This window comes from Boeremia exigua (genome assembly GCF_020726555.1).
Source record: "Boeremia exigua strain MPI-SDFR-AT-0100 chromosome Unknown C7974scaffold_16, whole genome shotgun sequence".
NCBI lineage: Eukaryota > Fungi > Ascomycota > Dothideomycetes > Pleosporales > Didymellaceae > Boeremia > Boeremia exigua.
In genome coordinates this window covers 175,991-188,697 of record NW_025763533.1, presented here as the reverse complement: position 1 = coordinate 188,697, position 12,707 = coordinate 175,991, and the positions used below count along the sequence as shown (strand labels likewise).

Here is a 12,707-nt window from a genome sequence, read left to right as displayed (position 1 = left end):
ACGGAGGGTGCGAGGTAGTTTGCGTTTCCGCGCCTTGCGGGGCTCGGATGAAGGTAATGCGGTGGGAGGGTCAGAGCAGGAGTGAGTAAAGCGTGGCGAGGAGGACACGGAAAGGGGGGAGGGGGTTGTGGCACGAACTCTGCTGGCGAGCGTGAAGTGATGCTGCGGGTTCGCTGGGGACGTGCGCGACGACGAGGCGATGTCGATGGGGCGAATCGTTTTTTCATCCCAGCATCGTGGAAGCTCTGTGGAGGGGATAATGAACGTGGGAGTTTTCAATGCCCCGTGTACCGACTAGAGAATTGTGGTTCTCTCCATCGCAGTATCCAGTTGGCGGTTTACCCGACATCTGACCAGAGCTACCTAGCATCCGTCGAAGACCAGCTACAATTCTTGCTCCGTCTGAGATATCGCACTACACTGCAGTCTAAGTCTCTGATCGGCGTCATTCCGTGTAACCACAACTCTGGCTCCATTCAAGACAGTACGCGGCACCACAGCCCCGGCCTCCAGATACCTCCAATACCTGATGCTAACAGTGACAACCCACGCTCACTGCTCACAACCTGCAATCCGGGCTCCATGACGCCCAAAGCCACCACGTTCACCGGAACACCTGCCCGCAGCCATCGACGTCCACCAACGCCGCCCCATTCCCAGCCCAAGAGACCGCAGGAGCCTGAGCTATACCGATGCTCCACGCAGCCAGGCCCGCCACACCCGCTCGTGCAGTCTGCGTCGAGCCCCGCGCCAACGCGCACGCAGCCTCAAGAACGCGGCAGCGGCCGGGACGCTGTGCACACGTCCTCGGCGCCCCAGCGAGCAAGCGCCCGCGGAACGCACGCTCGTACGCGGTTTTTTCTGTGCGGAACGAGGGCTGGCGGTGCTCGTCCGTGGGGGGATGGTCGTCGGCTGGTCCGCACTTGGGTTCCTGGGTTTCCTGGACGGTGGGGGGGTGTGTTCATCTGTGATAACGGGGTTCTGGCGCTGGCAGCGGGCGCGGAGATCGGGCGGCGGGGTTGGTCTGGGGTTGTGCGCTGGCGGGTTGCGGGGGCGCGAGTGGTTCTTGTGTGGGTCTGGTGCTTGGTGTGATGGGGTGGATGGGGCAAGAGTTGTATCTGGTACGAAAAGGAGCCGCTTGGATGTTGCGGCTGCAGTATAGAGCAGTATCTCGGACGGAGCAAGAACTGTAGCTGGTCTGAATGGCGCTATTCAGAGGTCTGGGCTGTGGTACAGTTCTAATACTGTCAACAAAGCAAGAGTTGTAGCTGGTACTAAAAGGAGTTATTTAGAGGCCTAGGCTGCAGGGCAGTGCAACATCCTAGACAAAGCAAGAGTTGTAACGTTAATCTAAGCGAGCCGGAACGCACAGCGTAACGGGATACCTTTTCTTCTGGGGGCTCGGATTGTGCTCAATACATTTGTAGTTGAACGTTCGCGGTGCGCATCTATACTCAAACCTGTGCTCTCCCACCAAAAAGCGTGTCATGGGCCATGCTGCCGCTCGTTTTGTCACTGCTATCCAACGACTCTTCTCTGGTACCCCCCCTGTTCGTTCGTCACAGGGCGCATCTGTAGAGTGTTTGGTAGTTTATATACTATAATCTTATGTATTAATAATACTATATATTACTTAGAGTGTTTAGCAATGTTATAACACGCTAATTTTACTAGTATACCTCTATTACGTTGCATCGCAGATACGCTACCTATATTATAGGGGTGGGCGTCCCTAGTCACGACGCTCTGTGGTGGCTGGCCTCCCCTTATCGGTTGGTCTCCTTCTGGCCAGCCGCCACAGAGAGGCCAGCCGCCACAGAGGGGCACAGGAGCGCCAAGCGGAGGCAGGGCACAGCACACAGGCGACAACGAGCAGCGAACAGGCGCTGAGGGCGCGCGGCTCTGTGTGGGCTAAGCGCGCGCTGGCGAGGTAAGCTCTTGGGTAACGGAAACAGACGAGGCGGGAATGCTGGGCTTCAAAAGGCACGGCGGGTCAGCCACGTCCAGTCGCTTTTGGCGTCCGTCAGCGTCAGTCGTCTCGGTGCAGGAAAGGCTCATTCGTCTGCAGAGAAGGGCCAGTAGGGTGCGAATTGGATGCGACGAGCAAATGGCGAGCCGGCTGCAGGCACTGGGGGCGTCGTGCACTCGCTTCTGGCCAAGGCGTGTGCGGAGGCGCTGTTTGGCTAGCCACCATAGACTCAGCCTTCCCTACACGAGCGGGCCAACCAGCCTGCCGGCGTACGACACTGGTTAAAAAGAATGAAATGCCCACCTTCAGCCTCGTCGCTCATGTTTGTTTCATCCACGCAGAACCATGGTGCTGGAAGCACTCGCTGCTGTGGGTTTAGCCAGCAATATCATTCAATTTATCGATTTCACGCATAGCCTGTTCAGCAGCACAAAGGCTATATATCTTTCGCAGGCAGGTTCTTCTCGCGGCTCGCAAGAGCTGGAGACTGTAACAAATGCAATCCAACAGCGATGCGCGGAGATTTCTGCAGCATACAAATCCAAGGCTCAACAAGAAGCCTTGCAAAACTATGGGTCCATTAGAGCGATTGCAAGCGAATGCGAGAAAACTGCAATAGAACTACAAACAGTGCTACAGCGACTGAAGGCCAGAAAAGCGCATTCCAGGTGGAGTAGTTTCAAAGCTGCACTTTCGACAGTCTGGAAAGAGCAGGAAATTACCACCATGGAGAAGAAATTGGACTCTTATCGACAACAAATCGTTCTCGAGTTAACGATTTTCCAGTGGTAATGTCACCCTGTAGATCCATGACGGTTCAGTATCTAACAATACTATTCTAGCCAAGACCGTAAAAACGTGGAAGACACTCTCGGGCAGATAAATGGTCAAACTAATAGTTTGAACACCATGGTATCTGATCTTCGCGAAATGATGACGGACGAGATCACACGACGCGAAAGTGTTTGGGAAGTACTTGATCAGCTTTCGGCTCAATCATACGTCCTTGGAGATGGTATCAAACAGGAAATCTCTGACCTACGAACTGATACAATGCGAGCACTAGCAAATCTTCAATCTCGTGCCTCTCAGTCCGGTCCACGATTGCAGAGACAGCTTGCCGAGGATTCCACCCTTGCGCGAGAAAAGGACGATCTAAGAGTCATAGAAACCCTGGGAAGCTGGCATGAGAGAACCTCTGATATTGCAGTTTCAATGTCTATACTCAATGACCTAGCATTCCCAGGCATGCGGCATCGGCACAAATCCGTCTCAGAGGCGCACTCAGGATCGTTTGAGTGGCTATTCAAGCACAAATTTGCTTCCTGGCTACAATCTGCAGATCCATTATTCTGGATCAGTGGCAAGCCAGGCAGCGGAAAGAGTACGCTTATGAAATACCTTGTGGATAACCAGCAGCTTCCAGACGCGCTGCAGCATTGGTGCGACTCAAAGCATCTTGTAGTAGTGGATTACTTTTTCTGGATCAATGGGACAGATTTGCAGCGATCATTGGAAGGTCTTCTTCGAGCATTACTCTATGATATCCTTCGAGAAAATCATGACGCCATCAAAGTTGTCATGCCGGCCACATGGGCTGAAGCGAAGGCCCATGTCAACACAGCAGCCACTCCATTCTCATTCGAAAAAGAATCTAAATGGACGACGAGCTTCTTGCTGGATACCATTCGACGCCTTTCAGAGTACCAGAATGATCGCACGAGATTTTGCATTTTCATTGACGGTTTAGACGAGTTTGGTGGAGATCACGAAGACCTAGTCGAGATTATTCGCCACTTGACAGAATTTGGGGTCAAGATCTGTATAGCAAGCCGGCCATGGAACGTATTCGAAGAAGCCTATGGTTCTGACGCCTCTCGTAAGCTTTATCTACAAGATTTGAACAGGCCAGATATACAACGATACGTTGACGACAAGCTGCGTGCTCAACCAAAATTTCGTCTTGTAGGTTCTTTACAGGCCGCTGAAATCATCAAAGAGATTGTATCGAGGTCACAAGGAGTCTTTCTCTGGGTTCGCCTAGCGGTTCGTTCGCTTATTGAAGGACTCAGGAACAGAGACAGTCTAGCCTTACTCAGAAACCGACTACATCACTTTCCTAGTGATCTGAACGAATTCTTTCGCCACATGTTTAAATCCTTGGATACGATATATCAACCACACTTGTCACATATGTTGCAGGTGGCGCTTGCGGCTGATCAGTCATTATCAGTCGTTGCATACTGGTATCTGGATGAATTGCACGACGATTTAGAGCAGCCATTGATAGTTCCGGTCGACCTGACAGATCCAGAGGACTTGGAAGGAATGATGGAAGACATGATTGTGCGTATCAATGGTAGGACCAAGGGGTTGCTTGAAGTCACAGGAATCTCGGATCCAGATTCTGCAACTGCAAGCTTTGGCGAAAGAGCAAAGGTCGACTTTCTGCACAGGACAGGTCAGAGCTGCCCGCCATAAAGTTGGTATACCACAAGCTAATTTGTTGTTTGCTACAGTGAAAGACTTCCTTCTGACGACGGAAATGCATTCTTTGCTTAACGACTGGCAAAAACCGCATTTCGATGCAGCCGTTGCCCTTTGCAAAAGCATGCTCGCGGAATATGAATTGCTCACTCACAACCATTGGACAAAGGGCCAAGCAAGGAACAGCACTAGCAGTATAGAGGACTTCCTGATGGCAGCTGCCACTTTAGAGCGGAAGAAAGGGAGAGAAGTATTGCCCTACGTTCAAAAGATGGAGCGCATGGCGACTGTGAAGGTTCGATGCAGTTTCGAATCCTTTGTAGCCTTGACACTGAAGCACGGCTTGCTTACCTTTGCCACATCTCGAATGACGGAGGGTGCACTTTCTGACTTCGACAAAGAGCGATGCATAATTACGGTACTAAAATCCGAACATTTCTGGAACAACGATAGGGCCGTAGCCGTCGACGATAATGGTCTTCCTAAAATCTTGAGCTTGGTATTATCTAATGGACCTGCTATTCGAGCCACCTCGGAGAATCTAGAGGAAGTTGGTAGACGAACGGAGCGACTTCCTCACGATACTACTGTCAGCTTGATCAAGTTGCTTTGTATGCACCGCTTTATTACCCCCGAATCGTCAGAACATAAGCGCTTTTGGGATATGCAATATCCACACAAGCCTACAACAGCGCTGCCGAGCTATCCGTCACATTCGACAGCTTCAGCCTCTCTGTCCGAGAAATCCGGTCAAGCGTATGATGCAGAAATATCTGACTTTGCGCCTCATCATCGGGGCTTGCCAGTCCCTGTCATGCAAATTCCGTTGACTCCCAGCGGTGGTCTCCGATCTCCAATTCCTCCCAGAACCGCGCCCGTCCTGAAGGCACAACGACAGCCATCAGCTCTTGACAGATTTAAATCACTGTTTACCAGACGAAAGTAGATCTTATAGCCTAGAGGACTAGGGAAGTAAAGCAGAGGTCTTCACTTATACAAGGCTGAGTGCTTGATCTGTGGAAGTCGTCCGTGCTGTTACGCGCTTTGCCGGCCCGAACGCGGCCACGGCTCACGACAAACCGCACACAACGAGATTGGGTCCGCAATGTCCTATGACTTGGGACAACTGTTGCTTGTTGATGATTCGTACGATTGTCCGTTGTTTCTCCCATCCTGAGCAATTTTGACAACTGCCAAGTTGTTCGCATCGTCCGTCGGCGAACCTGCCTCACGCTTCAGCTGCCCGCCTGTTGTTACAACGAGTTCAGACCGTACAAAGCCAATCTGCAGATACAGGCTGCCCTCGTCATATATTTGTATCGCTCGAATCCAGAACAAGCATCTGGACGCGGTTGCCAGACTTGGCGCGACTCGACACCGGATGCACCTTCCAGCCTCGCGATACTGGCTCTTGGGTGTCACAGCAGGTGTCCATGAAGCTTAACAATACAACTCTCAGCTCGTGGAGACCGGAGGTCTGCTAGCCACTCAAAAGACGTGTTTCACGATGATGAGCTTGGCGGTGGTAATGGTGTAGCGAATTCGGTCACGCTAGACCTAAACAGGCTTCAGCTGAACTTTTGGTGGCTTCGGTCTAGGTCCATTAGTCGCAGTGCCTCTGACTTGGGCATGTACATGCTGGGGAAAACGAAGCGCCGCGAGTATATGTGGCACGCTCGTGCGCTCCTGAACGTGCACGTCGACTAATCTTGTCAAGATCTACTGCCTGTTGTCGAGCAGCTTGCTAACCTCGCCATGATGGACCAGAAGAAACCTGGTGTAGCTGTTGAGGGGGTCGTTGCAGACTCAAAAGCCTACACTGCGCGCTCACGATCAGCTACGCGACACTCGCAATGGCCTATTCTGCTGGCGATATTCTGCGTTCTGGCTGCCTCCATAGGTGCCGCGTTGGTGGTGTATCTGTCCGATGGAAAGCCCACAACCTCTTGGAAAACACGGCCGTCTGTTCTGTTGGCCATCATAGCGCCCATCATCACGCTCTCATTTGCGTTCCTGTTATCGACAGCGTTCTCGATCTCCTGGTGGAGAGCAGCCGAGGCGGGCACCACTATTGAACATCTCAATCGAATCTGGGATCGCGGTTTTTGGCTGCGAAGGAGTACCTGGAAGACAGCCGTGTTCAGCACAAACGGGTTCAAGAGACTGGCAGTCGTCTCTTTACTGGTACCGATAGGCAACTTTCTATACAACCCTTTGTTCCAATTATCGACGACCGCATCTCATACTGGTGCCGAGGCTGAAACCATCTCTCTGACACTCGATATTCTTCCCGAGATACCGAATGGTCTTGCTTCGCTCTCATACACCGGTTCAGGGGCTCGTATGGACTTCACCGCTGCAGCTGTACAGTGGTACCGCAATGACACCATTCACACAAAGGACGAAGTTGGATACAGATGCGACGGCACTTGTCGAGGCACAGTCGTAGCCCCTGGTATTGTGGCTACGTGCACGAGCGAGACCACCACGATGGATCTGACGCAAGCCTCCACTGAAGAACGCTGGTTCTTCCGGGTCAATCAGACGTACGAGCGAACTGCGGATAACTACATGGTCCACGTCCTAAGAAGCACGTACACACCTGAAACAGCCCAGAACTGTACTTCAACTGTCATCACGGAAACCTGCGTTATCGAAATAGGCCAAGTTGACTACGACATTGAAATCAGAGGCACACAGGTCTCGGTACTGCCCAAAACATCCTCACAATGGGTATCGAACAATATCTCGCGGACCGCACCTCACGACGCCCCAACATCCGAGCGACCAGGACCACTGTGGGCACTGGGATACATGGCGACCTACTTCGGTTCGTGGTCCGGATGGGAGGCCAACGCAACGCAAATGTCCACATTCGGCATCCTCTCCGAACAGTTGTACCTCTACACCAAGCAGGGCAACGACTCCCTCTGCATCTCAGACTACCGCTGGTCAAACCCAACAGACTACGTCCTCAACGGCATGGGCCAGACCCTCTTCCGCCTCGCCATGAACGGCAACTCGGCCACCAACCTCACCGTCCTCAGCGCCCCGAACGGCATCTTCCCCCAGCCACAAACCTTCTCCGCGTACCACACGCACGAAGTCATCTTCTACAAGAGCGACTTCAAATGGCTGGGAATCGCGCTCGGCGCGGTGCTGCTGAGTCTGCTCGCCCTGTCGACGATCTTGTTGGGCTCTCGTAATATCTCCCGCACTGTTACGCTGAGTCCCGTGGAGACGTTCCAGGTGTTTCCGATCGAGGTGCAGAGGACGCTGCTCTCTCGGTCGAATACGGGGCTTGCGCATCGGACGGAGGATATTCTGAAACATGTCGGGGACACGAGGGTGCAGTATAAGCCGAGCTATAGCCCTATTGAGACTCGGGAACCGTAGGTGGGGGGGTTTATCTGGATATAGTGTCGGAACGCGTATCAACTATTTTCAAATTTTGTATCTCAGGTGCAGGATCTTCGTGAAGTTGTGATTTTTGCTACAATTCTTGAATACTTTGTTACTTTCTATGTAAGAACGTGAGAGCTGGAAGCTCGCTCCCTCGCGGTCTGTTCTTCCACATGCGTTGGATATCGCTCGGATTTTCATCTGCGAAAGCCTCGATAGCAAAAACGCCCGTCACAAACGTGTACACAATACTTAAGTCTTCAGCCTGCTCACTGGACATCAGCGTGTGATGCACAGCTGGAATCAAGGTCCTCTGTGCAACAAGATTGCTGCATTCTGCGTCAATGGATATCAATCACTCAACGATATGGAACTTACGTATTTGGGTCTGCACGGATGACAGAAACCGTGGTACTGATGTCCTGGGAGCCGTCGCCCGCCATCTTCGAGAAGAAGTCAGATGTCAGGTCTACAACACCACTCGCACCAGACTGAGAGATGACGAGCGTAGAGTCGCCGTCTTTGTACCAGCCTTGCGAGACTTCGGCCAGATCCGACATGGCCTTTATACGCCGCTCGAAGACCGAAATGTCGCTCGAAGTCTGCGCTGAGGCCGCAAACCCACTGTCTACCAGCTTCAGTGGATGGGTCTTTCCCTTTGGCGAATATACCACCCTGTGGACTCTGATATGCCATCCAGGCCACTTCTTCACCGGCGGTATCAGTAGAGTCGAGATCGTGATTTCTTCTGCCTTCCATGGCCGCCACCTGCTAGCTAGTGCCGGCACTTCCTCATCTCCAACGCGAACAGGATATGTTTCGACATCATACGGGTCCCAGCGAACTTTCCAGTTTTTTTCACCGTCGTCAAAGCTGATTGCTAGAGTGGAGTCTGGCGCACTCTGCTCGAGGAACGGGCCGCAAGGGACGCTGAACCCGAATGCAGAGGAGTACGCGAACTTGCCGTACTTGGCCTCACGGGCCTTGAAGCGCTTGCTCGTGGACTGGCCGGATGATAGGAGGAAGTGATGCTCGGGGGCGTTGCAGAGTATGTGTCGGGGTGCCCAGATCAATTCCACGTCTGCGATCGAGTCGGATTTTGGATAGGGAAGTTCTCCGCAGGACCAGAATGCGTGGTCTTCTGGGATGCCGAGCACGATGAGCGATTTGAAACACCAGTAAACTGACTGTGGAGAGTTGTAGTCCTCGGCGAGGTACATGTTGGGATATGTGTACCCGATGTTCAGCGTGCCGTCGGTGTTGAAGATGTGCGGCTTTTGTGCCCACCATCGGAGATGTCTTCCCAACAAGCCTTTGACAATGCCCAAATCATCCAGTGGTGCGGGTAGATCAACTTCGGCAACAACCACTGCAGCCCAGAACGCCGCGAATGCGAAGCGATAGGTCATACTTCTGCCAAACGGTATGGCAGCGCCGCTGGGTCCAAAGTACCGCCAATACGACTTCGCGAAATCTCTTGCTTGCTCCTTGTACCTCGCTGACCTCTCTGCGTCGTAATCAGGAGCGTATCTGACGAAGAGAAGCTGAGCGAATTGAATCGCGAAGCTACCAGAGTAGTAGTCAACCTGCTTCCTGTCATCGCACCAAAGCCCATCGCTACTCCACCCATCCTCCAGATAAAACGTGTCCAATGTCTCCAAGCTCTCATCAATATGATGTTTCACCTCATCCAGCGGCACTCCAAGAACCCTCACCAGCGCCAGATTGACCAGCACCCGGAACCACAGCCAATTGCTCTTCGGCATCGGAAACCCATTGATCTGCCTCAGCCACGCCACCAGCCTCTTCCTCACCGCATCGTCATCTTGGAACCCAAACACATCGGGACTACTCAGCAGCGCGTACGCTATGCTCTCCATCTCCACCATCCGCTGATCAAAACCCTCCTCCAGCACATCCCCCCAGTACTCCGCTGCCTCTGGGTCGACTCCCGCTCTCACGCCATCGACCCACGTCTTGAGATGTGAGGGTGCATCGCCCGAGCGCAGTAGTGAGGGTACGGCCCACAGCGGGCGCGCAAAGCCTTCGAGTTGCGCGGCGGTCTCGCTAAAGCCAGCACCGGTGGAAGTAGCGATTTTGATGCGGGCGTTGGAGGAGGATTTGTAGGGGACGAGGGGGCCGAGGAGGGAAAGAGCGACACGGGTGTAGTCAAGGCGGGTGCGGATTGGGTTATCGCAGAAGCCGGTTAGGGGCGGCATTTTGGTGTTGTGGGTGTAGTGAGGAAGATGGTTCGGGGGGACGTGGAGGATTTATACTTTTGCTGGAACATCGACGGAGCAAACATGGCCCGAGCATTGGGATATTGGCATAAGGTGGAACTTTCGGGCTTTTGAGATCGGCCGTGTCTGTTCTTGAATGTGCAAGAGCTAGCTTGCTATAACTACTGCATGAAGTGCTTTTGCGCTACAATAGGGTCGTCTGAGGCTTGCTCCTTCCACTAAACTCTAGTCTCTTTCTTATCCTCCACGGTCTCGACGTGGACAGCGTCGTCCTTCTCAACCTCCTTTACAAAATCATCCTCACTCGAATTTCCCGACGCATTGATGTCGAACTTCTTCGCCGCCAATTCTCTGCGCCAAAGGTACTGGCCAATGAGGAAGATCGTCCAGTAGCACACAATGAAGACAATGTTGACTGTAAAGCCCTTCGTCCACTGCGGTGCTTCCAGGATGGGAAAGACGGTGATTGGGTAGAAACTGAAGAATGCCCATCCGATCGTCATCATAGCCTGTGGTGTGTCAGTGGACTGCCGTTTGTGCGAAAAGGTAAAGAGGGCTTACACCAGTAGTGAAACTGCGCGCTTCGTTGTCGTCTTTCATTAACATATTTGCCCATGGGAAGAGGATTGGTGTGACACAAGAGGTCATGCCGAGGAGGTAGTAAACGAAGACTGGCTGCGTGTTAGCTTATCAATCCTCAGTTTTGAAGTAGCAGAATCGCTTACAGTGAAGTCCGAGCGGAATGTGCCAGATTCGCAAGCACACGTTGGAGAAGAGGAGAATGCCAGTCACAACGGAGAAGACCGCCCACATGGGGTAAATCATGACCAGAGATGTGACGAGAATGCCAGTCACGATAGCCACGCCCTGAACACCTGTGGGTATCAGGTTGATCTCCTCAATGCTGTAGGTGCCGTTCATATCTGCCTCCTTCTTGAGCCAAGCTTGCATTTGGCCACCTATTCACTGTCAGCTCGCTGTCATATCATAATCATCTTCGACACTTACCGACGTAGCTGGTGCACTGGAAGAAGACGTATGTGAGCACGACGATATAGAAGTGCCAGTTGGTGAACACGCGCTTGAGCATGCGCTTGCCGATCTTGCCGCTCTGCTTGGTACCCTGGCTCTGCATGCGCGCAACAGCCAATTTGCGCTCATCTTCCGTCAACCACCAGACCTTCGGGCTAGTTGGCAGACCGGGGTACAGGAATAGACCAGCGATGCCAATGGGGAGCGAGATGCATCCGTCGATAATGAAGAGCCACCTCCAGCCCGACATGCCCATCGCGCCGTTCAAGCCCTTGTGTGCTGCAGCTTGCAGGTAGCCGCTGAACATGGCACCGGCGTTGCTAGAGACGTACCAAACGCCAGCGCGCTTGAAGACTTCGTCGGAGCGGTACCATGACGTGAGAAGGTAGATGGATCCGGTCGCGGCGGGGGTCTCGAGGAAGCCAAGCAGAAAGCGGAGACCGTAAATCTGGGAGACGCTGCTCAGACGAGACTGAGTGAATGTGAGGATTGACCAGGCGATCTCCATGATGGGGACGTAGTAGCGGGCAAGCTTAGGGCGCGAGATGATCATCATGCTGGGGATCTCGAAGACCATGTAACCGATGTTGTAGAAGGTGCCGAAGAGAGAGTATCTTGTTTCACGTTAGCCGAAATTGAATGGAAAACAGATATTGCTTACTCGTTGCCCTTGATGTGGAGTTCTTCCCTCATTCCTGACCAGTATGCACTGTTGAGAGCATTCTGATCAAGCCACTTGATGTAGAAGCAAAAACAGCACAGCGTGAGTAGAATGCAATCAAGCTTACGCACAAGCTTCTTCTCTTCAGGACTGTAATGGCTTGGATACCACTATAGAGTTTGTTAGTCTCAAGCCCTCCAGCGACTGTGGTCTGACTTACGTCGAAGATGTAGAGCCATGCGACCCAGAGTGAGCGACTAGGCTTCTCGGTGGCGGAGCTCACGACAACCTCCTTGCCGTTGACAATTACGACAGGATTTTTGCCCGAGTCATCTGCCTGCTCGATACGAATATCGTCTTGCTGAGGAGGCATACTGGCGGCGCGAAGAAACAATCTGATTGATTGTACGAGAGAAGCAGTGACGACCGTCGCTGTGATCTGCCGATAACAACATGGCTACAGGGCTCCGCTTAAGTATTCCATGCACCTAAGAAGAGTTTGGTCAGTAACCATGTCGATAAGAACTCGTGGTGTGCTCGCTTCGGTTCATCTTCCCCAGACCCCGCAACTGGCTCGCTCCACACCCCGAACAGGCAAGGCGCGCAAAACGGTCCACCAATGGCGGAGGTTTCGGGGCATCGCCAGCGGTCTGCGGAGCAGCGTCACTCCGCGAACTTCGCCGCACAGCAAGAGATGGTTTCGGGCCCGGAAGAAGTCGATCATCATGGCTTGATGCATAGAAGAGATGGCTTTCCAATGCCGCTCTGGTTCTGACTCCTGCTTTTCTCAATACAGCCTTGTCGGTGTTCAGTCTCTTGAATCATGGACACAAGTTTAGCCTCAGCACCCCATTCTGTGGTCTCGCATACAGCCAGCACAGAAACTCCGCAAATTCCCCCCGACGGAAAGGATGCC

At 52.8% G+C, this 12,707-nt stretch overlaps 5 protein-coding genes across 5 annotated transcripts; 3 read left to right on the top strand and 2 right to left on the bottom strand.

The window, feature by feature from the left end:
• Nucleotides 1-755: 755 nt before the first annotated feature.
• On the top strand, nt 756-1,542 carry C7974DRAFT_406417 (uncharacterized protein). Its single transcript, XM_046143145.1, has one exon. The coding sequence runs from the start codon at nt 902-904 to the stop codon at nt 1,160-1,162; it is 261 nt and encodes an 86-aa protein (XP_045990888.1). The 5' UTR covers nt 756-901; the 3' UTR covers nt 1,163-1,542.
• Nucleotides 1,543-2,159: 617 nt separating this feature from the next.
• Nucleotides 2,160-5,407, top strand: C7974DRAFT_85822 (uncharacterized protein). The gene is made up of 3 exons (XM_046147402.1): nt 2,160-2,757; nt 2,812-4,430; nt 4,489-5,407. Exons 1-3 carry the CDS (start codon nt 2,315-2,317, stop codon nt 5,400-5,402), a joined length of 2,976 nt encoding a protein of 991 aa, XP_045990887.1. The 5' UTR covers nt 2,160-2,314; the 3' UTR covers nt 5,403-5,407.
• Nucleotides 5,408-5,938: 531 nt separating this feature from the next.
• C7974DRAFT_85820 (uncharacterized protein) lies at nt 5,939-7,905 on the top strand. Its single transcript, XM_046147401.1, has one exon. It carries the CDS (start codon nt 6,212-6,214, stop codon nt 7,850-7,852), a length of 1,641 nt encoding a protein of 546 aa, XP_045990886.1. The 5' UTR covers nt 5,939-6,211; the 3' UTR covers nt 7,853-7,905.
• A 65-nt stretch (nt 7,906-7,970) lies between these two features.
• Nucleotides 7,971-10,077, bottom strand: C7974DRAFT_429290 (uncharacterized protein; the record flags this gene model as incomplete). The annotated part of the gene is made up of 2 exons (XM_046144633.1): nt 7,971-8,187; nt 8,237-10,077. The coding sequence occupies 2 exons, from the start codon at nt 10,075-10,077 to the stop codon at nt 7,971-7,973; spliced, it is 2,058 nt and encodes a 685-aa protein (XP_045990885.1).
• A 124-nt stretch (nt 10,078-10,201) lies between these two features.
• On the bottom strand, nt 10,202-12,389 carry C7974DRAFT_85783 (major facilitator superfamily domain-containing protein). The gene is made up of 6 exons (XM_046147400.1): nt 12,012-12,389; nt 11,792-11,961; nt 11,107-11,744; nt 10,824-11,057; nt 10,660-10,769; nt 10,202-10,607 (listed from the first exon to the last, which is right to left on the bottom strand). The coding sequence occupies exons 1-6, from the start codon at nt 12,162-12,164 to the stop codon at nt 10,317-10,319; spliced, it is 1,596 nt and encodes a 531-aa protein (XP_045990884.1). The 5' UTR covers nt 12,165-12,389; the 3' UTR covers nt 10,202-10,316.
• Nucleotides 12,390-12,707: the final 318 nt, after the last annotated feature.